The sequence below is a fragment of the Caretta caretta genome, chromosome 2, assembly GCF_965140235.1.
Source record: "Caretta caretta isolate rCarCar2 chromosome 2, rCarCar1.hap1, whole genome shotgun sequence".
NCBI lineage: Eukaryota > Metazoa > Chordata > Testudines > Cheloniidae > Caretta > Caretta caretta.
This window is the reverse complement of record NC_134207.1, coordinates 258728300-258751824: the sequence shown is the minus strand read 5'-3', so window position 1 is coordinate 258751824 and position 23525 is coordinate 258728300. Positions and strand designations below refer to the sequence as shown.

The window sequence follows — 23525 nt, the reverse complement described above, 5'->3', positions numbered from 1 at the left end:
TATATCACTGATCACATATTTCTGAAGGGAGGAAATGCAAGTACCCAAAACCCAGTCAGACCCGCAGGGCAATAAGCGATTGGTATACACAGGGCAGTTGACCTGTGATGGGGTGTTCACCCCACACAGGATTGGAAGGGGTTACGGTCTATTAACTGTAAGGCTGCACCTGGAATGAGAGCCAGGGAGCAGGGTATTGATAGGAAGCAGGTTCAGCTGTGCAGGTACAGGCAGGGACTACAAAGACAGGAAGCTGGACTGGGAAAGAGCAGTCACTCCCTGGGAAGAGGGAGGAGGGTTTGGAGCTAGTACTCCAAGAGAAAGGGGGGGAACCAGGAGTGGTAGGAAGCCATCCAGGGAAGGAGCAGTGAGGGCTGGGAGGGTAATGCACAGAACTACTAGGCTGAGGGTCCCTGGACTGGAACCTGGAGTAGAGGGTGGGCCTGGCTTCCCCTACCAGCCACTGAAGGAGTGGCACCTGAGGCAGTGAATGGGAAGACTACCTAGGACTGCTGAAGGAAAGACTTTTATATATCCCAGAAGGGGGGACACTGAGTGACCTAGCTGAAGAGGACACTGGGATGAGAGAGAGAGACGGTGTGACAGCATGCAACCATGGGAAGGTGCACCCCATCACAGTACCTGAGTCCCCGCCCAAAAGTAGAAGATTCGCAAAATTCCACCGTGAGAGAGGTGAGGACAAGAGGCCAAACACTCAGAGAGACCAGAAAGAGGGCAGAGACACAGCTAGCCATCTAACCACAATGGTCACACAACCATTTAACAGTAGAGCCTCAAACACAACTGAAGATTTCCTGGGCATCATCCTACCTCTGACATATCCCTCATTTCAGTCCCAAGGTTAACTATGTCCCCTCACTTCTGTTGTTAAAAATGATTTACATCAGAAATAAAGAATCGAGGATCAGAGCGATCATATAGAAACCATCACTCATGCTAACGGGATGAATCCTACAACATTAGAAGTGTTCTGCACGGCTAATGGTTTGTGCTCCTCATTTTGGATCTTTGTCGCACACTGCATCCTAGGTTGGGCCTTAGCAGGTTGAGAGTAGGCTGCTCGAGTGGTTGGGGCACTAGCCTGTGACTTGAGAGACCTGGATTTGATTTCCTGCTCTGCCACATACTTCTGTGTGACCTTGGGCAGATCACTTAGCCATTCTGGGCCTCAATTCCCCATCTGTGAAATGGGGCGTATTGCATTGCCCTACCTCACAGTAATGTTGTGAGGATACATATGATAAAGAATGAAGTGCTCAAACTCAATGGTAATGGGGACCATTTAAGTATCTACGATTGATGGAAAGCTATGGCTTTCATTCCTGTCTGAACAGGGAGACAATATTGTCTCACTGCTGTTTTAAAGAATCTGCTGGCTCCTGAAGCTACCATCTTCCACTAGAAACTAAGGAAAAATGACTGAAGAATAATTCTAAGGCATCTAGTGAGTTTGTTCAAATTAGAAATTCAGGGGATGTGATTCCAAAGCAGAAAAAAAAAAAAAAACCCAAAAGCAAAGCTGCTGCATTTCTCACAGCTTAGATTGAAAGTTCCTATGAATTCTATGGACCAAAGTAATCCCTGGCAAAACTGTGTCCAACACTGTGTGTGAAATCATTGAAGCTATGCCTGCTTGCTCTAGAGCTGAACTGGACTGTTAGTCGGGCACTACCGTATATACAGAAGCATCAAAAAACATCTGTCAAATGCCTGACTTTATTCCATGTTCATTTCTTTAAACTAGGGTGGCAAGCACAGGAAAATGTACTGCAGAGAACAACCCTGCCCTGCTAGGGAGAAGAATGGACCAAGAGCCCCCAACACTTCTTTCCTATCTATCTGTATTCATATATGATGCACATTTCTTTTCAAGAAACTTTCACATCAAACCACACTTCCAGGCACATCCACTGAAGAAAGACTAAGTTTAAATTCCAGGCTTTAATTAAACATCAGCAAACCTAAAATGAGAATCTTGCTGTTCTGTAATTCCAGGTTGGGTTAGACTGGGAGTAACTGTTCCAGACTGGACGCCAACAGGCACCATAATTAGTCTTCCAGAAATACTGTTTGCCTCCCCACCCCATTTAACTTGGATTCTGACTAGGAGTTAAAGAGAGAGAGAGGCATGTTTCCACTTTGGAAATTACAGCCTTTTCCCCAAACAAATGTTATTGTTATTTAGATACAATCATCTCTACTCTTTGATGGAAATTGTTCAGTGGTTTAAATTGGACATGCTCCAGAGGTGGCTTTTTGTAGCCGAGACACCCACAGAGGTGGTGGTGGAGGGGTGCAGTCATCACAAATGTTAACTAGAATGAAAACAGTCAGGCAAATATTATTTCTGGCATGGCCATGGGTTTCTCCAGAAAGGAGGGCTCTAGAAGGCAATAACCTTCATGACCCCTAGTGAAGGCCCCACCCCACCCCACCCATGCATACCAACAAGGCATAGAGGAGCCAGTGTAGCAAGATGGTGGCCGCCGAAGTGAAACCTAGCAGCGAGATGGTGGTTTGGCTGCAGGTGGGAGCATGAGGCACAGTGCAAGAGGAGGGGCTGAACTGAGCTAAATTTGGGGGTCAGCCCAAGCGGTGAGGAAAGTCTCAAATGAAGTAGCAAACCAGTAAAGTGCCTGAAACCACTATGGCTTATTGATAAAAGCAGCCAAGTCAGCAGGCTGTAAATTGGCCATTCAGCACTCCCACTTTGACCAACGCACGAGCAGAGGTGGGGGGGGGAGTTTTGGGAGCCACAGAGAGGGCAGCTTGACCCCGCGACCTTCCTGATAAGAATTGTGTTGAAGTTGCTGATACATGCATCTTAGAAGAGCAGGATGTGCCCCAGGAATGTCTATTGAGGCCTCAAGGCTGCAAACTCTGGAAAAACCCACACCTGGTTAATCGATAATCAGAAAGAACCTCTCGCTTGACCATTGAAACTGCTTACTTAACAAGTTTGCTTTAAGGGACATGTCATTCTATTACTAATGTATAAATAAGGGGGAAAAGTTTGAGGTAGTTGGACTCCTCAGGACTGGACTCTCCCTCTGGGTGCATCTTGTGTTCCCCAGTGGCAGACGGGCTGCCGCTGTGCCACTCAAGAGCCACACTCAGCTTTGATAATTATCAAGGGTTGGGGGTGTTTTACTAACCTGTTACAGACGTGTGTATAAGTGCTCGAGACTAAGCACGCCCTGATCACTAGCTGGGCTCAGGAAGAAATTCTGGTGATCCCGTATTACATGATACAGTACAGTAAATTCCCTCTCCCTATGCTATGATATTCTACAATATTGCAGTTAGGTGCAGCTTGGGGTTTCCATCTGCCTCTGAAACATCTGGCTTGGTTGCTGTTGAAGACAGGAAATTTTGTCTGGTCCACTATGGCAATTCCTATAGGTATGTTCCTAATGAAAGCCAAAGGGAGGTAAAGTTGGAGGGGATGGAAAGTCACCGTAAACCAGCGAAGACATGGGAGAGGAATACATGGTATTAAAAGCTGGAGGAATTTGTACTTAATAGATCCCTATCTACTGTGAAGGTCACAAGAAAATGAATGACCTTAGCAGGACATGAGTCAGGGAGGTCCCTCATTATCAAGGGCTAACTGGATTAGGGAAGTGCCAGTGGCAAGCACTAAACCCCTAATTAGGCTCAGCAAACACCTCAGCGCCAGAGACAGGCAGATTCAGAGCAATGTCAGAAGAAAGCCAGGCAGGGGTGCTGCACTGTGACGAGAAGACCAGAACTTTACTTACAGGAAAAATAGTCCCCAGACTGTGAGCACTGGGACAGACTAGCTAACATCCAGGTACAGAGTCCTCCAGCTGAAGATGCTGGGGCCAGCAGCAGAACCTCTGGTATATCCAGAGGTTATGAAGTAGTAGAAAGACCTAGTGAAGGTCCCCCACCCATGAGTGACAACAAGGCACAGAGGAGCTAATGTAGCAAGGTGGTAGCGACAGAGGAGGAAGTACTGACCCAGCCGTGGATTGGGTCCAGATGGGAGCCCAAGGCACAGTGCGAGAGGAGAGGCTGAACTGAAATAAGGAGGGAGCTAAATTTGAGCTTTGTTGACCCAAAGAGTGAGGCTCCTCCCAAGAGGATGAGCTACATCATTCACTCAACTGGCACTGTGGCAACAATTCTGCATTGTTTGGTCAGTGCTGGTCAAGCCAGTAACTTCAGCCAGACATGCCTGCATAGATCTGAGGGCAGAATCTGGGCCGAAGTGTTGAAAAAACACACAATCTCCTAGAGGCTTTAAGGACCTTGGAGCTGGTGGTAAGCAAAAGCTATTTGGTTGCATCCCACCCTCTTGAAGTATCACGCTGTTCAGCCACAACCGCAGACTGCTATCAGACAAGGGCACGGGATCCCTCGTGATCTGCAAGTCACTAGCTTGCATGCACTGGGCTGCAGCAATAGATGCAAAAATGAGAGAGATGAATGGCAAACTTCTCTGTTCCTGATGACTGTTTTGCCACTCCAAGAATATTTAAGCCTCTCCCTTCTAGAGTAAAATTTTCCAACCAACTCTCACTAGTGGCAGAAAACGACAATAAAACCTCTGTCTGCCACTGTTTTGCCACCAGATAAGAAGTGCTGGCTCCTTTTTATCTCTCCAGAGCTGGTGTTTGTTTCTGAATGGCAACCAGAGTCTGCGCTTGCCACACAATAACAGTGGAACTAGGACGCCGAGTCACCCACAGTTTAAATGCAGTAAGGGTTCGTGGGAAATTCTGTGTCTTACCAAAAGCTGCTGTCATGAGCTTCCGGGGATGCCCTGTCTTTAGTTAAAAGACAATGCAGGTTCCAGTGAGAAATACAGCTTCCATAGACTTAACACCCCAGGTGCTAGTCAAAGCACAACCTAGGGGAGAGAGGGATGTGGCAGGCTGACTAATGCCTAATTCAACTTGACCGTCATGCTGGTGGTACCGAGGGACCTCTGTGGGGAGAAAAACCTGTCCCCCCTCTCCCTGACAGAGTGTGAGACCACAGCACGCATAAGTATGTTGAATAATGTATAAAAAGACAAGGGATGGTGGGATATCTGTAAAGTCCATCCAGGTTAGTATGCTTGGCACTCACAAGACAACCAGTAGGTCAGCGCCTCTCAAGAATCCCAGTGCCGATTCAGGTAGGTTGCTTTAATAGCAGGGAGACCCACAGAGCATCCAAAAGGCCAAATGTGGTTCAAATAGGTTAAAAAATGCAGCCCAACAGCGAAGCCTATGGATGCTCAAGGATCTACAGCCCAATGCATGAAATCCTGGCTCCACTGAAGCCAGGGGGAAAACTCCCATTGACTTCAGTTGGGCCAGGATTTCAGCCAGTGACTCACTGGCTTTGCTTCTCTGTTGCATTCCTTGCCCCCTCTCCTTGTCTGTAGTGTGTCTACATAGCGAGCAAGCTCTTCAGGGAGAGGTATTCCTCCCATGCTGGCGTAAATGAGGAGTAATTCCATTAAAGTCAGTGGAACTACACTGATGTAAAATTGGTGCACAAGAGAGGCAATTACCTTTCTATAAAACATCATAAACACGACAAGCCTTTCATTAATTGCCAAGAAATTCCCAACCTGGAGATCATGGTGAATGAAACAAATCCCTGAAGAATCTAGGAACTAATGGATTTTTTATCTTAAGTCCTCAGTGAGACAATTCTTTGTTGAAAGGACTCTCCCATCAGTGTAAATCAGGAGAAAGTCCATAGAGTCATAGAGATGTAAAGTCAGTGTCAGAGGAGACACAGTGCCCTGTTCATAGTGCAGTTTTACAACCCCGCACACACATACAAATATCCCAACTGAGACAGACAAGTGCATCTTTGTTGTGGTTAGATAATTGATCACTTTTAAAATGCAAAGGATACTGTTGGAGTTTCTGCCTCTGGCTCATGGAATTGCTCTTGGCTATGATTTTCCTCAGGCCTGCAATCCAGTGGCTGGCATCATCTTCAGAACTGGCAATGAGATCCAGGTTTTTCCGCTGGTCTTTAAAGATGATGGAAAAACAGCGATGCTCAGGGACATCTTTGGCATACTTTTCCATCCCCTCTGTCTGGTGACCGGGCCTCACATCCCGAATATCTTCAATGGAGACTGTGGAAACAAAGGCTCCTGCTATCAATGGGGGGGTTAGCCAGTCTTATCTTTGCTCTGAGGCGGATATTAACAAATAACTCTTTATTTTCCTTTTCCAATAACTGCTCCCTGCAAGGCCTGAAGGACTTTTCCCCCCACCTCTCGCAAACAGAATGATCAAAAGGAGGAAGCAGCAGTATCAAGAGAGGAGGAAGCTCTCCTTTGTTCTTCACTTTTATCACCATTTTAACAAATAAACAGGACTCATACTGGAAGTAGCAACGTGAGACTAGCGATGTCTACTGTTTCGAGCCCCGGACTGACTGTCAGGAGGCCTGGGGTCTAATATGACTCTGCTATTGACTTGATGTGGGATCTTGTCATTAAGGCCAAGATTTTTCAAACAAAACTAATTATTTTGGGTGCACAGCTTGAAATACATTTACAGGGGCTAATTTTCAGAGAGAAGGCGCTCATCACATTCTGAAGATTACTCTTTAGGTGTCTCAAACGGTGCCCAGAAACAAACATGCAAAATCACTAATATGGCCTTTGATACCCCATCTGTCAAATGCTTTGAGAGCTTCAGCTATTTGGAACAGCTAGACTATTTTGATGTGTACATAGAGTTAGGTGCAGTATATTTAACAAATGTTGGGCAAGTGTTACCTCAGTGTATAACAATATCTCAGCCTGCTAATCATATCAGCTTCATCTATTCTTATCACAGAAGAACTGATTAAAAAAAACAACTCTAATAAAAACAGAGGGTCTAATCTTTAATGGGAGCAGGAGCAGGGCCAGAACACTGGTCCCTTCTGTTAACACCGTCTGCCTTCTGTTTGAAGGCTATGAAAAGGGCAAGTATTTTGGCCCAGATTCTCTTCTCACACTGATGTAAATCAAGAGTCAAACTAGTGTTAAACTGGTATAAGGGGGAGGAGAATCAGGCCCACTTTCTTGTTTGTTCAAGATAAAGAGTCAAAACAGTTGGCCAAAACGGGCAATAACAAGCCAAACTACGGGCCTCAGCTACACCCATGCTACTCCAAATCCATCATTGAGGGCAGATTTGATCCCATTTGCTGTAGGGAATCAGGCCACCCAGTTCAAATATAAACCACACAATCTGATCTGTGTGGCATCATCTGGGGGAAATTGGCTCCAGCTGTAGAAGCTAAATCCATGCCAAATAATCAAGGTGGATATTGGAGAAAACCTAAATAAACAGAGACACAGATGCCTGTTCAATATGTGGACAGAAACACACATTATTAAGCAAATCTGTGTAACCTGAGGCCCTAAGCGCTGAGTAGCTTCTCAGTAGGGAGGGAGAGAGCTGCAGAGGATGCTGGGTCAGAGGAAAGGACCTAGTTTATCTGTTTTATTTATGCTGGACTCTTTTGGTTTGGAGAAATAAACCCATCCTGAAGAAAGGAGCTGACATTCTGCTGCTATTAGGAGATTTATTTGATACTCTGGCTCGTGAGTTGGCACACCAGTGAATATGTGGAGGAAATGCCATGGATTAAATCTCGGGCTTCATATGCACTAAGCCTGTGCCCTACCACTTAGCTATGTCCCCAGCCACTCCACTCCACCCCGTATGAACCAGTGGCTGGACAGCGGTAGAACACAGAACACACTTACTCCTAATGTGTCACTGCAGAAGTTTTAACTGTCGATTCCTATATGGTTAGGACTTTGGAAAGGATGGCTGCTTGTGTAAACAATAAATAAAACTTCAGAAGTTTTTAATCCAATAGGAAATCTAGAACTGATTCTCTGGAAACCATGGTCCAGAACCCATGGTATAGCACAGTGGTCACCAACCGGTCGATCACGATTGACTGATCGATCATAGAGAATCGACCAGTCAATCATCACAGAGACCCCCTTGGGACTGTCACCTGACGAGCTGAGATTACCTCTGAGCCCATTTTCTCTGCCAGTTTGGGATTCCAGAACCCTGTCTTGTTGAGCCAGACACGCTAGCCTGCTGCAACCCAGACCTAGGTCTGGTCCACGCCCCCAAAGCTGCAGACTTTAACCAAAAATTGCTCAGCAGGTTACCTATCTCCAGCACCCCGACACCCAGTTCCCAATGGGATCCAAACCCCAAATAAATCTATTTTACGCTGTATAAAGCTTATACAGGGTAAACTCATAAATTGTCCGCCCTCTACTACACTGATAGAGAGATATGCACAGCTGTTTGCTCCCCCACGTACTAATCACTCTGGGTTTATCAATAAACAAAAGTGATTTTATTAAGTATAAAAAGTAGGATTTAAGTGGTTCCAAGTAATAACAGACAGAACAAAGTAAGTTACCCAGCAGAATAAAACTAAACACGCAAGTCTAAGCCTAATACATTAAGGAACTGATTACAGGTAAATCTCACCCTCAGAGATGTTCCAATAAGCTTCTTTCACAAACTAGACTCCTTTCCAGTCTGGGCCCAAACCTTTCCCCTGGTACAGTCCTTGTTAGTTCCAGCAGGCATTGCAGATGAAAAGCAGGGGTTTTCTCATGACTGGGACTCCCTTTGTTCTGTTCCACCCCCTTTTATAGCTTTGGCACAAGGCAGGAATCCTTTGTCTTTCTGGGTCCCCACCCCTCCTTCTAAATGGAAAGGCACCAGGTTTAAAATGGATTCCAGTATCACATGACATGTTCACATGTCCTGTGAGACCCCTAGTCTCCATTCTTCCAGGGCTGGCCCGCATGTACCCCAGAAGGTTTGCAAGTAAACAGAGCCATTTACAATCAATTGTCCTCGTCAATTTTCAGAGTAGCAGTCGTGTTAGTCTGTATTCACAAAAAGAAAAGGAGGACTTGTGGCACCTTGCAGACTAACACATTTATTTGAGCATGAGCTTTCGTGAGCTACAGCTCACTTCATTGTCCTAGTCAATGTGAGCCATCAAGATTCTAAACCACCATGAATGGCCCACACTTTGCACAATTACAATAGGACCTCAGAGTTATATTTCATATTCCTAGTTTCAGATACAAGAATGATACATTCATAGAAATAGGATGAACACACTCAGTAGATTATAAGCTTTGTGATGATACCTTACAAGGCACCTTTTGCATAAAGCATATTCCAGTTACATCATATTCACACTTATAAACATATTTTTATAAAGCATATGTAGTGCAATGTCACACCATGGTCTAGCACAGTGGTCACCAACCGGTTGATCGTAATCAACTGGTCAATCCTAGAGGATCTCCCAGTCAATGGCGATCTCTGGTGGTGTAGCGGGGCTGCTGCTAAGGCAGGCTCCCTGCCTGCCCCGGCCCCACGCCGCTCCTAGAAGTGGCCAGTGTGGTCTCATAGCCCTGGGAGGGGCAGGGGGTCTCCCTCTGCATGCTGCTTCTCCCTGCAAGCACCGCCCCCACAGTTCCCATTGGCCAGGAATAGGGAGCTGTGGCCAATGGGAGCTGTGGGGGTGGTGTTTGCAGAAAGGGGCAGCACGTGGAGCCACATGCCCCCTACCCCCCCCCAGGGGCTGCAGGGGCACGTTGGCCCCTTCTGGGAGCAGTGTGGGGCTGGGGTAGGCAGGGAGCCTGCCTTAGCAGCAGCCACGTTAGCTGCACCCCAACCCCTAGTCCTGAGCCCCTTCCTGGAGCCAGCACCCCATACCCCCTCCTACACCCGGAACCCCCTCCTGCACCCCAAGCCCCAGCCCTGAGCCCCCTTCCAGAGCCAGCACCCTGTACCCCCTCCTACACCCTGCCCCAGCCCTGACCCCCATCCCAGAGCCAGCACAACACAACCCCCTGCACCCCAACACTCTGCCCCAACCCGGAGCACCCTCCTGCACCCAAACTCCCTCCGAGACCTTGCACCCCTCACCCCTTCCTGCACTCCAATCCCCTGCCCCAGGCTCAGCCCAGAACCCCACGAACCCAGCCCAGTGACAGTGAGTGAGGGTCGGGGAGAGCAAGCAACGGAGAAAGGGGGGAATGGAGTGAGTGGGGTAGGGCTTTGGGGAAGGGGCGGGGTAGATCCTGGGTTGCCCTTAAATTCAAAAAGAGATCTTGGGTGTAAAAGGTTGGAGACCACTGGTCTAACAAGATGAGTCCATTGGGGAAGGACACAGGTGAAGGACTTAAAAACTGTCCCTGAAAAGACTCTATGGTACACTGCAAGGGCTACTGCTGAGACAAGGGGGATTGGGTAGAGAGAGCTGTTATGGTTAGAGAAGGTAAGTGGGAGCCTGGAGACAGCATATAAACTGATTACTCCTGAAGGAATTCTGCACCACTGTGCGTGCACAGAATGTATGTCCCACACAGATTTTTTTGCTTCCATGCAGAAAAATGATTTTCTGACAGCAAAGCTAAGGGAAACTGCAAGAGCAGTCAAACGCCCCACCCCAGCAGCGTGGGTCTGTCATTTTGGGCGCCCAGAGCCGTCAGCAGAGAAGTAAATCACTGCCGGGGGGGAGGCTGGAGATGCTGCAGCTGGTCCAGGCCAGACCCATCTCCTGTCCGCCCAACCCCCCATACCCAGATCCCCCCCATACAAGCCTCACTCCCCGCACCCAGAACCCCACAACGAACCCTCAGACCTGAACCCCCAACCCACCAAGCCCCTCCCCCCGCACCTGGCCCTCCCCAGCCCCACCCCGGCCGTTGGCTCCTACCAGGGCTGGCCCGCACGTACCCCGGAAGGTTTGCAAGTAATAACAGAACCACAGCGGGCTCAGCTGCTAGTTCCGGCTGGGCTGGGGTGGGGAAGAAGCACTCTTCCCCTACATTGAGCATCCACCTCCAGAAACCTACCCCGGCTCCGCACTCGCCCACACTTCCTGCCCCCATTGGTCCTCAGCCACGGGACGAGGGGTCACTGTACGGGAAGCTGCTCCTCCGTCTGCCCAACCCCTGGGCATCTGTATCCCCCCATACTCAGATCCCCACACCGAGCCCCAACTTCCCTGCCTCTGGACCTCCACCCCTGCACCCAGACCACCCTCTGCTGAGTCCCTCCCCCTTGCATCTGGACCCTCAGAGACCACCACCCACTGAGTTCTCCATACTAGAACCCCTACACTGATGAGCACCACTCCCATGCACCTGGACCACCCCACAAGCCCCGCCCCGCACCCAGACCCCAACCGCACTGAGCCCCAACCAGCTGCAGTCAGACCCCCACCAAGCCCCACTTCCCCAGCACCCAGATCCCCCCTGCCGAGCCCAATCATCCCCCATCCGGACCCCTCTGCTGAGCCCCAACCACCTTCAACTGGAGCCCCCTGCAGAGTCCATTGCCCCTGCACCTGGAACCCGCCCCAGTGAGCCTCTGTGCATCCACATCCCCCCCAATCCAGACCCTCCACGCACTGAGCTGTCCACACCCAGATTCCCCACCCAGAACCCTCTCACCCCACACCTGGATCCCCCCACACTAAGCCCCTCCACACTTGGATCCTGCCGGGCTGTGCCTGCCTGCCCACCCCCGATACACCTGGTGTGGCGCTGCTAACCCTGGTGAGTTGCTGCACCGGCTACTCCTGAGGGAATTCTGTACCAAAAAAATAACATTCTGTACATAATGTTTTAAAATTTTGCAAAAATCTGCAAACTGTATTTGTCAATAAATAAATGTGGAGGCTCCAGCATGGCAGTGGGGAGCACAGGCAACTGGCTGCACAGAGGTGGGAGATCATTCTGCAGCCCCCCCATCCCCAGCCACCCCCTCCCCAGACACAGGCCTCTGAGGCAGGCCCAGCACTTGCCCTGTGTCAGGGTTGGGCGCAGCCTCACTGCTGAGTCCATGTTCCGGGAGGGGGGGTGGGGTCAAAAGAGTTGCTCTGGTTAGAGAAGGTAAGTGGGAGGCTGGGGACAGGATACTGGTCAGCATATAAACTCATTACTCCTGAAGGAATTCTGCACCACTTTTGAGTGCACAGAATTCATGTCCCGAGCAGATTTCTTTGCTTCCATGCAGAAAAATGACTTTCTGACAGTGAAGCTAAGGGAAGCTGCAAGAGCAGCCACATGCCCCTCCCCAGCAGCACGGGCCCGTTGTTTTGGGCGCCCGGAGCAGCCAGCAGAGATCTCCCACCTCTGTGTAGCCAGTTACCTGTTCTCCCCACTGCCACGCTGGAGCTTCCACATTTATTTACTGACATATAACATTTGCAGAATTTTACAATATTGTGCGCAGAATTTTTAAGTTTTTGGTGCAGAATTCCCTCAGGAGTAACTAATTAAGCAAGAGCTCAAGAGAGCTTGGGAGTGTGGAGATTTTTAAAAGACATTTATTGGGTGGATGGGGATTTTTAAAAAAGCTTTATACAGCTCAAAGAATGCATTCATCTCTAAAGACAAGAGCTGAAGCAAAGCAACTGGGCTGGTCTATTTCCAAACATTATCTCTTTGCTTCCATTGGAAAATCTGGGATCAGGCCTAGTGCAAAAACATTATCTGCTGCCACAGAATAGGTAGGCTACTGTACATGAACAGCTAAGGCTGAGCCCCAAACTAAGCAAACACTGTATAGCAGGGACACACAGATCAGCTGACAGTGAAAAGGAATCAGAAACAAAGACTTTTATAGCAGAGGAACAAAAATGGGACAAATTTAGCAAACAGATCGACCCAATGAAAGTTCATGGAGCTGCATGGGTGTAACTGAGAACAGAACAGAAAGTTTATCACTGCTTCCTGCTTTGCCTGGATGTTAATATCTGCTAAGGAGTTGATTTGTATATAGGCAAATGCCTGCAGCAAAACACAGGGAGACTTGCATAGTTCTGGCCCCGGGCAGTGCCGGGTTTACAATGGCGCCATGGAGCTGGGCCCATGCTCAGAAGGGACCCCGGCCTGCTCTGCTTGCACTGTGTTCTGAGACCCCACCAGCCCGCAGGCTCCCACCCTACCTCCCCCCTACCCCTTGCTCCTCTCGACCTACCTGCTGGCCAGCCGAGGGCTCCTCTTCACCCGTTGGCCCCACCCGCCGGCTCCTCCCTGCCCTCTGGCCAGACTCCAGTGCACCTCCGACTCTGGGAAGTCTCTGCTTCCCATCATCTGTGGGGCCCCCCTGTCTCCCCGGAGCTGAGCTGCCTGGGACTGGTGCAGAAGCCTGGCAAGTCTCAGCCAGTTGTGGCGGGGGAGGAGTTTGGGGGGCTTGGCTGGGCCCCTCCAGGCAAGTGGGTCCTGAGGGAGCCCATCCGGGACAGGCCCTGGCCTGGCTGATCACACCACTCCCGAGGGGCCGGAGTGATTCCCCACCCCGGGACCAACCCTGGCTGCAGCTGGCAGCACAGCCCGGCAGACACAGTCGCCTCGCAGAGGGCCAGTGAGTGCAGCCAGGAGGCAGGGCGTGATTGAGTGGGTCTCTGGAGGGTCGGGGGGTGGGGCTGGGCTGAGAGGGGGCGGGAAAGATCTGTGTGTATTGGGGCACTAGGGAGTGGAGGTTCTGAGTGGGGCACTGGGCAGTTGTGGTGGGGCTGTGGGCAGGGGGCGCTGGGCAGGGGTGGTGTTGGCCAGGGCACTGTGCATTTGTGGCAGGATCTGAGGTGTGTGTGATGGGCATAGTGGGTCTGGGGGGGGGGCTCTGGTCTTAGGGAATCGGGGGAGGGGTGGGGGTTTCCAGTGTTGGGCAGGGGGGAATATGTGGCACGGCACGGCCTGCCCCTGAGGGGAAGGGGCATGCTGGCAGCACAGGGCCAGGCAGGCCACTGTGCGTCTGGCAACTGCCGGTTTGTAAACAGTGACCTCCCACTGGGCTTGGCGGAGCAGGGCTGCCCCTCCCACACCACGTCCCTGTCCAGCCCCTCGCTCCTGAGACCGACTCCACCGCGCCAGGCTCCACTGCCCCCACGGGGGCCCACAAATATGTTTGGAGCCAGGCCCACAAAAGGTTAATCCGGTCCTGGCCCCGGGACATCAGTTCAAACAGATAATCTGCCTTACATGTACACCCTACCTTTCTACAGATTAACGTTCATGTGTAGACAAGCCCTTAGTCTTCAAACATCCCTGTGCACCAGGCTTTATTATCCCTTCTTTTCAGGTGGCTAACCTAAGGAACAGAAAAGTTAAGTGATTCGGTACGATCACACGACACATTAGTGTGAGGGTTGGAAATGGAAACCAGGAGTCACCTGCTGTAGCTGCCAGACACCATTCCTCTCCCTATTAATTAGCTGACAGTACTATGTGGTACTCAGTGACATTGAGTTATTCTCACACACTGTAATTGACTCAATGAATCAGATCTGTTTACTGCCAGAAAATGTAAATGAGAGGTTTAGCCACATGCTAATAGCTAGCCGTCATATTTGCATACAGAACTGTCTGTCAAGGTAGAGCTCACAGTTCTCTATCCAGCTGCCTTTCAGTTTAAACTCTGCAAGATCTGTCTGGCAGACTGTCAAGAGCAGACAACAGACACTATCCAACCACAAAGCCACAGCATCAGCTAGGATATCTGCAGTGAGAGAGCCTCCATATCACAATAAACACAACGTGCTGGGCACAACAAGCATCAACATTATTTTGTTTGTTTAACAGGGTAACATAGTTTCTTTCAGCTGCACTACAGGTGATTAACAATTAAGGGCTAAAAGCTAAAATGATTATGACTTCTGTACCAATTCAGTCTAGAATTCAACAAATCTCCCTTCACAGGGAAGGTCCAGGGTTGTAAAACGCTGCTCCTCATTGTGGGATCACCTAAGATATACACACCTTTTACAAGAATCTGGTGCATAAATTTTAAGCATATTATAAGATTCCCTCTATAATCCATTCATCTAGATTTTTATGTCATACTCAACACCATGGTATGGAGAACTGTTTAGACTGCCTTTAGAATATCTTAGATCTAGTTTTAGGCTCACACCCACTTACCACTACTGCCCCTTACACATAACCTCTGAATTTGGCCCTAAAACATGACATGTGGGGCCTGTCACAATCCACGCAGAACATGTGCTGTGGAGAATAGGGATATCTTGCAGACCGCCCAGCAGGCAAATAGCCAGAGATACGCAACAGGCTGGTTTAAAGTGCAAAGCTGGGCAGGTCCGCATTTGATAAAACTTAAGAGACTTTGATAAACACTCATTATCAAGTTTCAGAGTAACAGCCGTGTTAGTCTGTATTCGCAAAAAGAAAAGGAGTACTTGTGGCACCTTAGAGACTAACCAATTTATTTGAGCATGAGCTTTCGTGAGCTACAGCTCACTTCATCGGATGCATACCGTGGAAACTGCAGCAGACTTTATATACACACAGAGATCATGAAACAATACCTCCTCCCACCCCACTGTCCTGCTGGTAATAGCTTATCTAAAGTGATCATCAAGTTGGGCCATTTCCAGCACAAATCCAGGTTTTCTCACCCTCCACCCCCCCATGGTATGCATCCGATGAAGTGAGTTGTAGCTCACGAAAGCTCATGCTCAAATAAATTGGTTAGTCTCTAAGGTGCCACAAGTACTCCTACTCATTATCAACAGACTTATTAGTCAGGTGGTTTTGTTTTCACAGTGACTTGAGCCTTGCATAATACATTCCCATCAGCACATATTTTCAGAGACAAAGACATCCGGCTGTGGAGCCAAAATTCCTGAAAAACTGTACAGCCAATCAGGGGGGAGAAGTGGTCATTTCAATGGACTGGTTGTTGGGTGTATAGTTTTGCCATGTCACCCCTCTCTTTGCATCTCTCCACTGGCTCCCTCTTACCGATCACAGTAAGCATGAGCTACTTCTCTTCATTTTTAAGGCCCTTCACAGCCTAACCCCACCCTACCTCTCAGCTCTTATTCAGTACTGAAAGGTCAACTACTGCCTCTGAATCCCTCATGCCAGCTTCCATCACCCACTTGTTAAATGTTCAATCAAGCACCTTGGTGCTTTCTCCTCTGCTGCCCCACATGCTTGAGAGGAGCTTCCTGTAAACATCTGTAAAACGAATGCATGATCCTCTTTCAAAACCCTCCTTTAAGCTCTTCTTTTCTGTAAACCCTACAAAGATCTTGACAACAGTTAGGCTGCTAGTATTCTGAGTCCACTGTGCATCATGCTGACCAATATTATCTCACTGTTTCCTTGTCCTCTCTCCTCTGTCTGTCTGTAGCTATCTGTTTGTTGTCTCTTGTCTTATACAGTACTTGCGTTGTAAGCTCTTTTTGTTCTGTTTGTGTACAGTGCCTAGCACAGTAGAGTCCCAGTACATGACTGGGGCTAATAGGTGCTAGAATAATAGAAATAATAAATAACAGTAATTAATAATTATGTTGACTTCATTGTCCTAAGCATTTCATTCATTGACTGGCAAAGAGTAAGCTTGGCACCATATCACACCCTTTCCTTTCTTCCTACAGTAAATTTAGCTGGGTTGATGCATCGGAGATTCAAACGTTGCATCCACTCACTTGGTAAAATCAGAAACCCTGATTTGTAACCCTTTTAACTTTACACAAGCATTTTAAAGGAAATGCCTAAACCCCCATAATAACTCAGTCATGAATGGCTTTCTGATAAACACTGTCTCTAAGGTGCCACAAGTCCTCCTTTTCTTTTTACTGATCATTCAGTCCATCAATGGAACAGGTTTTGCACTAATCATGCACTGTGCCCAAACTATATAAAAAAACATCCTTTATACAGCTGGAAGTTGAAGTCAGCAAAGTTGAGTTGGAAATGAGGCATTTTTTAAACAGTGGGGATAATTAGCTGTTAGAACAGATTCCCCAGGGATATGGTTGATTCTCCATCCTTTGGAATCTTTAAATCAGGACAGGATGTTCTTCTGAAGCATACACTCTATTTTAACCACAAGTTATTGAGCTAGATGTAGAAATCATCGGGTGAAATTCTTTGGCCTGTGCTATGCAGGAGGTCAGGCTAGTTCAGGGGTTCTCAAACTGGGGGTCGGGACCCCTCAGGGGGTTGTGAGGTTATTACATGGGGAGTCGGGAGCTGTCAGCCTCCACCCAAAACCCCGCTTTGCCTCCAGCATTTATAATAGTGTTAAATATATAAAAAAGTGTTTTTCATTTATAAGGGGGGGGTCGCACTCAGAGGCTTGCTATTTGAAAGGGGTCACCAGTACAAAAGTTTGAGACTCACTGGGCTAGCTGATTATAATGGTCCCTTCTGGTCTTAAAATCTATCACTTCTAATGGCTGGTATAAACTGACTTCACAGGAACTATCCTGATTTACACCAGCTAAGAATCTGGTTCTTTGTGTGTTACTCCCATTGGTATTAATGGCAACTGTAGAGACTCAGGAACTTTGAAAATTAGGACACTTATATTTAGGTGCCTAAACATGGGCAGCCACATTTTCACCAAATTTTGGGCTAAATCTTCTGCAAACCCATACGGAAAAATCCTGTAGAAATTAACAGGGACTAAACAGAAAACAAGGAAAATAATAGGGCTCTTTAGAATTATTCTGCATACCTATAGAATTTGAAAAGGAATTAGATCTTTTCAGTAGGTTGTAAACCATGCATGGGATTCAGTAGCCAGTCTAAAGGACAGCTCAAACCTTCTACAGGAAAGTTACCATTTTGTATTCAATTCTATAGGGCTTTTCAGTGAGGGTAAGTAGGGATAATATCTATCTACTACACAAGAGTGTTGAGAGGATTAATGAGTAATACTACTCTGGACTTGTAGAACACCTACCAATTGAAGACTGCAAAATGCCTTAGAGACCTGAATCCCCACAATACCCCTGTTATTATTCCTATTTTATAGAAGACGGAACTGAGACATGAAGAGGTTAATGCCTTGTCTATACTCAAAGAGTTGCTCTGGTTGAAGTAAACGGATTTAAATTTGATCTAGTTAAACTGGCACAAATTCCTATGGTAGATGCACGTAAAATGTTTTAAGCTGTGTTTAAATCGGTTTAGCCTGCATCAGTAAGTTACTTTTTCAATCCAGTCCATTAAACTGATGTACTAGAGCTGATTGGAAACGGGCTTTTTTTTCTGTGAAAAATTAAAACGTTTCATCAAAAAAATTGAAAGCTAAAACTGTTAAGCCAAAATTAAAATTTTTCAGTCAATACCCAAACAATTTGATTTGAAAATGCTGTCATGATGGCTCATGGGAGTTATAGTTCATGTGCTCCATGCCCTGGTTTTCTTTTTTGAGCTGGGCTCCCTACCTGGACTACATTTCCCATCTGGCTGAGCCGCTGCAGTGTATCATAGGAGTCCCTGGTCGTGTTGCATCATGGGAGATGTAGTCCAGCTGGGGAATCCAACCCATAGAGGAGAATGGGGGAATAAGGTACCTGAACTGCAACTCCCATGAGGCACCGCAGTGTCATTTCTTGATCAAAATTTTTCAGCCAAAAATTTTTAGTTTTGGGGTGTTCACAAAAAGCCATTTTCCACAAAAAGCAGACACTTTTCATGAAAAATATCATTTACTCAGAAAACAATTTCACTGTCAAGTTTTCGACCAGCCCTGTTTAGACAAGGCCTTACTGAATTAATCTAAACCAAGTTAAGCAGCGACTACACTGGTTTAGGTGAGCCTACATTAGGGATTTCCACTGGCGTAACTAGATGGATTAAAAATCAATTGTAGTTAAAGAACTGCAACTTTTAGTATGGCCAAGGGCTACGTGATTTGGCCACAGTTTAATGACAGGACAGAATCAGAGCTAGCAATAGAACAAACATGTCCTGAGGCCTTCACCTGAGGAACATACTACCTCCTCCATTCAGTGCGGTGCGGTTTGTAACGTGCTTTGACGACGGAAAGCGCGAGGTTTTGCTCTGACTGGCTATTTGCCAGCTTCCCAAAGCAGACATTTCCTCTTGGCCATCTGTTAATCCAGTCACTTCAATGACCTGTTATCGAGAGACCAGCATAATCTCTCTCCCTTTTCCACTGAAAGCTGGGAGCCGATGTTTGGGGTTTTTTTGTTCCCAGACAGAAAGCCTTCTCATGAGCAGAAGCCTGTGGGAGAAGATAAGTGGCAGCAACAACACAGGCTCCACGCTGCCGCTGTAGCTGAATGACAAGTAACACAACACAGAGTAGCAGGTCTATAGACCTGACCTCTCTGGAGTGAATAAAGCACACAGGGGACTCCTGGCCGACCTGGCAACTTCCAAGAGGAATCAGTCCAGATCCCAGCTCTGCTGCAAACTTCCAGTATGATTTTGGGCAAGCCACTGAATCTGTCTGTGCCTGAGCTCTCCCTTGCCATGTCTATTTAAGCTCCTTGGGTCAAGGACATCTCTTACTAAATGCGTGTACAGCACTGTAGCGGGGCAGTTACCCTGCTCCTGGGAGAAAAGGTAGGCTGACTGGGGAAGCGGCCACAGCTGGCCCTGATATAAGGGCTAAAGGGAGGAGCTGGGTTAGTCTCACTCCAGCTTGGAGTACGAAGGACCTGGCTGCCTGGGAGCAAAGGGTACCTGAAGCAGAGCAGTGCTAGGGAGCTCCAGCTGGGCAACTCCCCAGGCTGGGGCCTTGTTAAAGGCCTAAGGAGGTACTGGGGCTGCAGAGGTGAAGCCCAGGGATAGGCAGAGGTAGCTGGTCCAACCCCCTTGCCAATGATGAGTGGCCATTACAGACTGCAGTTTGCCCCGGAGAAAGGGGGCTAGATGATGACTGGCAGTAGCCACTGAGGCAAGGTGGGCATAGAGGAAGGGGGTTCCCCTGGGAAGGGAGACCCAGAGTGTGGGGGCACTGCTGTGGGGCAGCACCTCAAGGTAAGGGGCACTGGGGTCTGGGAGAGACCCGGGGGCCTGAGGAAGGAGAGACACTAGCCAACAGGAGGTGCTCTGAGTGCTGGAATCAAGCTAAGTCCCAGATGACCAGCAGGAGGCACTGCAGTGGTGAGTCAGCGATCTGCTACAAACAGCTAGTATATGGGGACCTGATCTAGAGAGACCCACTGAGATGTTACCTGAATATATCATATAATATTGTGGATGGTTTGGTAATCTGTGTCATGTGTCCAGATATTATGGTGGTGGCTTACAACATTAAAGAAACTAAACACAAGTAAATCAATAGATCAAATTATAATACAGTTCCCTAAAACCCTTAAAAGGCCAGTGCATTCAGGGCCTCAGCAAGCCTGGAGAATACTCACACACATTACATTTGCCATTTCCTTTTTCCTGTTTGAACGGTGTGCTATTTTAATTCACACCCTTGTTTGTTTTCAAAGTAGACGTTATCTGGGCAAGGACTTTGATAGTTACTTTCATTCGCGTCCATAACCTATATAGAATGGGACTTAACTGGAGAGAGAGAGAGTTAGCTAGGGCCTTTATTATTATTTCAATTACAGTGGTGGTTGGAAGCTTCCATTGAGTCTGGGGCCCTGTTATGCTAGACACTGTGCAAACACCTAATGAGACAGTTCCTATTCTGAAGCGTTTACAGCATAAACAGGGTAGGAGAGGGAATATTATAATCCCCCATTACAGATGGGAATGGAAGCACAGAGAGATTGAGATACACACAAGGCATCTCTGGCAGAGCCAGGAATTGAAGCTAGATTGCTTGAGTCCTAATCCAGTTCTTAAACAAGACCACCCTTCCTCTCCAGACCCCAGTCCTATTTGAACCCTCACTCAGGTGCGTAGCACTTACCCCGGGTGTAATCCCAGACACTGCTCACAGGAGTAAGAACTACTCACCTGAGTTTGAAGGTCTGGGCCCTTAGCTTGGTTAGTTTCAACTGTAACAGTCAAACGTTCTACAAACAACCTGGGCAATGTGACCTTGCACTGCCGCACACTATAAATCTATATTTGGTATTATTCACCTAGCAGCTTATAAAACAAAGATCCGTGCAGGAGAATTGTATCAGACAAACCCATGGCCAGCTGAGAAGGAGATAAAAAAAAAAAAACACAAATTGCCGGGTGAGCCAGTAAACACACATGCCTGATGCACTCCTCCAAGCACAGGCATGCGAGCTTACAGTTGTTAACAACCAGCCACCTTTTTCCCCACCCAGCCTCTGCCAGGGCTCGTCACCCTCACTTGTTACAGCATGTAGTAGTTCAGGATCTCTGGTCACCCTCAGGTGTGTGTTCTGAGCGGTGAAGCCCAGACTGGCCCATGACCTGACAAACTCAGAGTTTCTCTCTGTCCACTATGGCCTTTCTAGCCACATTTGTCCCCACGCAGTGGAGCTCTTGCAATTCAGGCCCCTGGGCATGTGGCAGATGTTAGAGTGGAGGCGGAGGGCAACTGTTTGAGCCTCTTCCTTATAGGCTCAAGGTCCAGGAGAGCATTTATTATCTGTGGGCAGGAGATTACTTAGATAGTAAACTCTGGCGGGCAGGGACTGTCTTTTGTTCTATGTTGGTATAGCTCCTAGCACAATGGGGTCTGGGCCTCATAGGCGCTACAGTTATACAAATAATGAATAACGATGTCGGCAGGGTGATTGTGACACAGCTGGGTTTTCCCTGCACTCATTCAATACCAAGTGTGGTGCTGGGGTGTTTTATTACGGACAATGATGGGCAGGATTCATGTTTCTAAATCAGTCATGAGAACAACCTCAGCCTCGCAAAGCCAGAGGAACAACAATGCACACCTGCCACCTGCCCTTTCCCTTTGATCCCTGCAGCTCTCCCTTTCGTTCTGGGGCCTGACTCTGAGCCAGCAGCTCCCACTATCTCCTCTGCCCCTCGCTCTGCTTTCCCATGGAGATGCTGCAATTCTCAACAGCTGCAGTAAAAGGGAGCCCCTTCAGTTTTGTGCTGGGTTTTCCCTTGTCTGTGTGTGTGTGACCCGGTCCATACCCAGAAGCATCTCTGCCTGTCCTCACTGGCTGCAGCCTTTGCTTGCTTAGGTGGGCTTGGTGTAGGTGGAGGGGCTGCAGCCCGGTCTCATTCTGAAACAGTTGTTTTACACCACTCTGGGCGCATACAGCAACCATCAACAGCCCACAAGGCCTAAGGGAGAATTCCTACACTGGCCTGCCTCTCAAGCACAGGGCAGTACTGGGGGACACAAGCAGCCCTCAGAGCTGCCTAGGTTATGCCGGGGCCATTTCAGCTCCTCAAGTAGCCTTGAATCTAGAAGGCATAAAGTTGGCTTAAAGACACCAGGAGTCTGAGCACTGGATCAGACTCACTGACTGTACGTGGAATGCCTACTTCCTGCTTTTACTTTCCTGTCTCCTGGGCCTACACTCCCAACCAATCACCTCTCCAGACACCGTACCACTGGACATTATGCTGCCCCTAGGATAAGGGGACGGTCACTTACAGAGCTGTGATTCCGGAGACCTCAACATCTTTTTGGATTCCTGCCATATGGTTTTGCAGTCTTCCTGGAGTTTGTAAAACCTCTCCTTTCTCCAAGAGCTGGACTTCACTTTCAGCAGCTGGCTCCCCTTGAGGAGGAATAACAGATCCCTGTCATCTTGCAGGCCTGCACAGAAGAGCATTAGCATTAGTATAATAATTAATGTCTATTTATACAGACCTTTCCATCCAGCAGAGTCCCCAAGTCATATACATACACCAATGAAATGCAGCCAGCTCTGGGCTGGACACCAGAGGATAATTAGCACAATGTAGAGGGAGAGAGCATTTTGCAAAACACTGGGGCAAACTCCTCCCTTACAAAACAAAAATCTCCAGGATCTTTTTTTCTTTCCCAGACAGAGAGACTGGACCCTTGCTTTTATGGTCTTGTCCAAAAGATCACCACATAGTAAACCCCGTGATACACAAATTATGTTCTTCATAAGAGTTTTCATAGATATTTAGGCCAGAAGGGACCATTATGATCATCTAGTCTGACCTCCTGCACAATGCAGGCCACAGAATTTCACCCACCACTCCTAAAAAAGACCTCACACCTATATCTGTGCTATTGAAGTCCTCAAATTGTAGTTTGAAGACCTCAAGGAGCAGAGAATCCTCCAGCAAGTGACCCGTGCCCCATGCTACAGAGGAAGGCGAAAAACCTCCAGGGCCTTCCAATCTGCCCTGGAGGAAAATTCCTTCCCGACCCCAAATATGGCGATCAGCTAAACCCTGAGCATATGGGCAAGATTCATCAGCCAGATACTACAGAGTTGTGTTAATGCAGTTTAGATCTTAAAAAGCCAGTGATTAGCATCCAAACAGGGGAGGTATTGGGATCACCTAGTATAGAAGCGGAAGTAGGGTCTTGTGGTTCAGGCACAGACCTGAGACTCTGGAGATTTATGTTCAAAACCCCACTCTGCCACTCTTCCTGTGTGAACTTGGGCAACTCACTTAATCTCTCTGCGCCTCAACTCCCCTGCTATGCAATGGGGATGATAGCATTGCTGTCCCTCATGTGGTGGTGTAAAAATCAATACAGTAGAACCTCAGAGTTACAAACTGACAGGTCAACCACACACCTCATTTTGAACTGCAAATGCTCAATCAGGCAGGAGCA

The 23525-nt window shown here is 48.0% G+C and overlaps 1 protein-coding gene across 2 annotated transcripts in view; it reads right to left on the bottom strand.

Annotated features, from left to right (window-relative positions):
- The window catches only part of PLCD1 (phospholipase C delta 1), a 94696-nt gene that overhangs the window by 50184 nt on the left and 20987 nt on the right, over nt 1–23525 (bottom strand). For both annotated transcript variants that reach the window (XM_048837472.2, XM_048837471.2), the window contains exons 2-3: nt 22359–22523; nt 5902–6130 (exon numbers count right to left, since the gene is read on the bottom strand). In XM_048837472.2, the coding sequence (XP_048693429.1) occupies nt 5902–6130; nt 22359–22523 (394 nt within the window). The remainder of the gene's footprint in view (nt 1–5901; nt 6131–22358; nt 22524–23525) is intronic.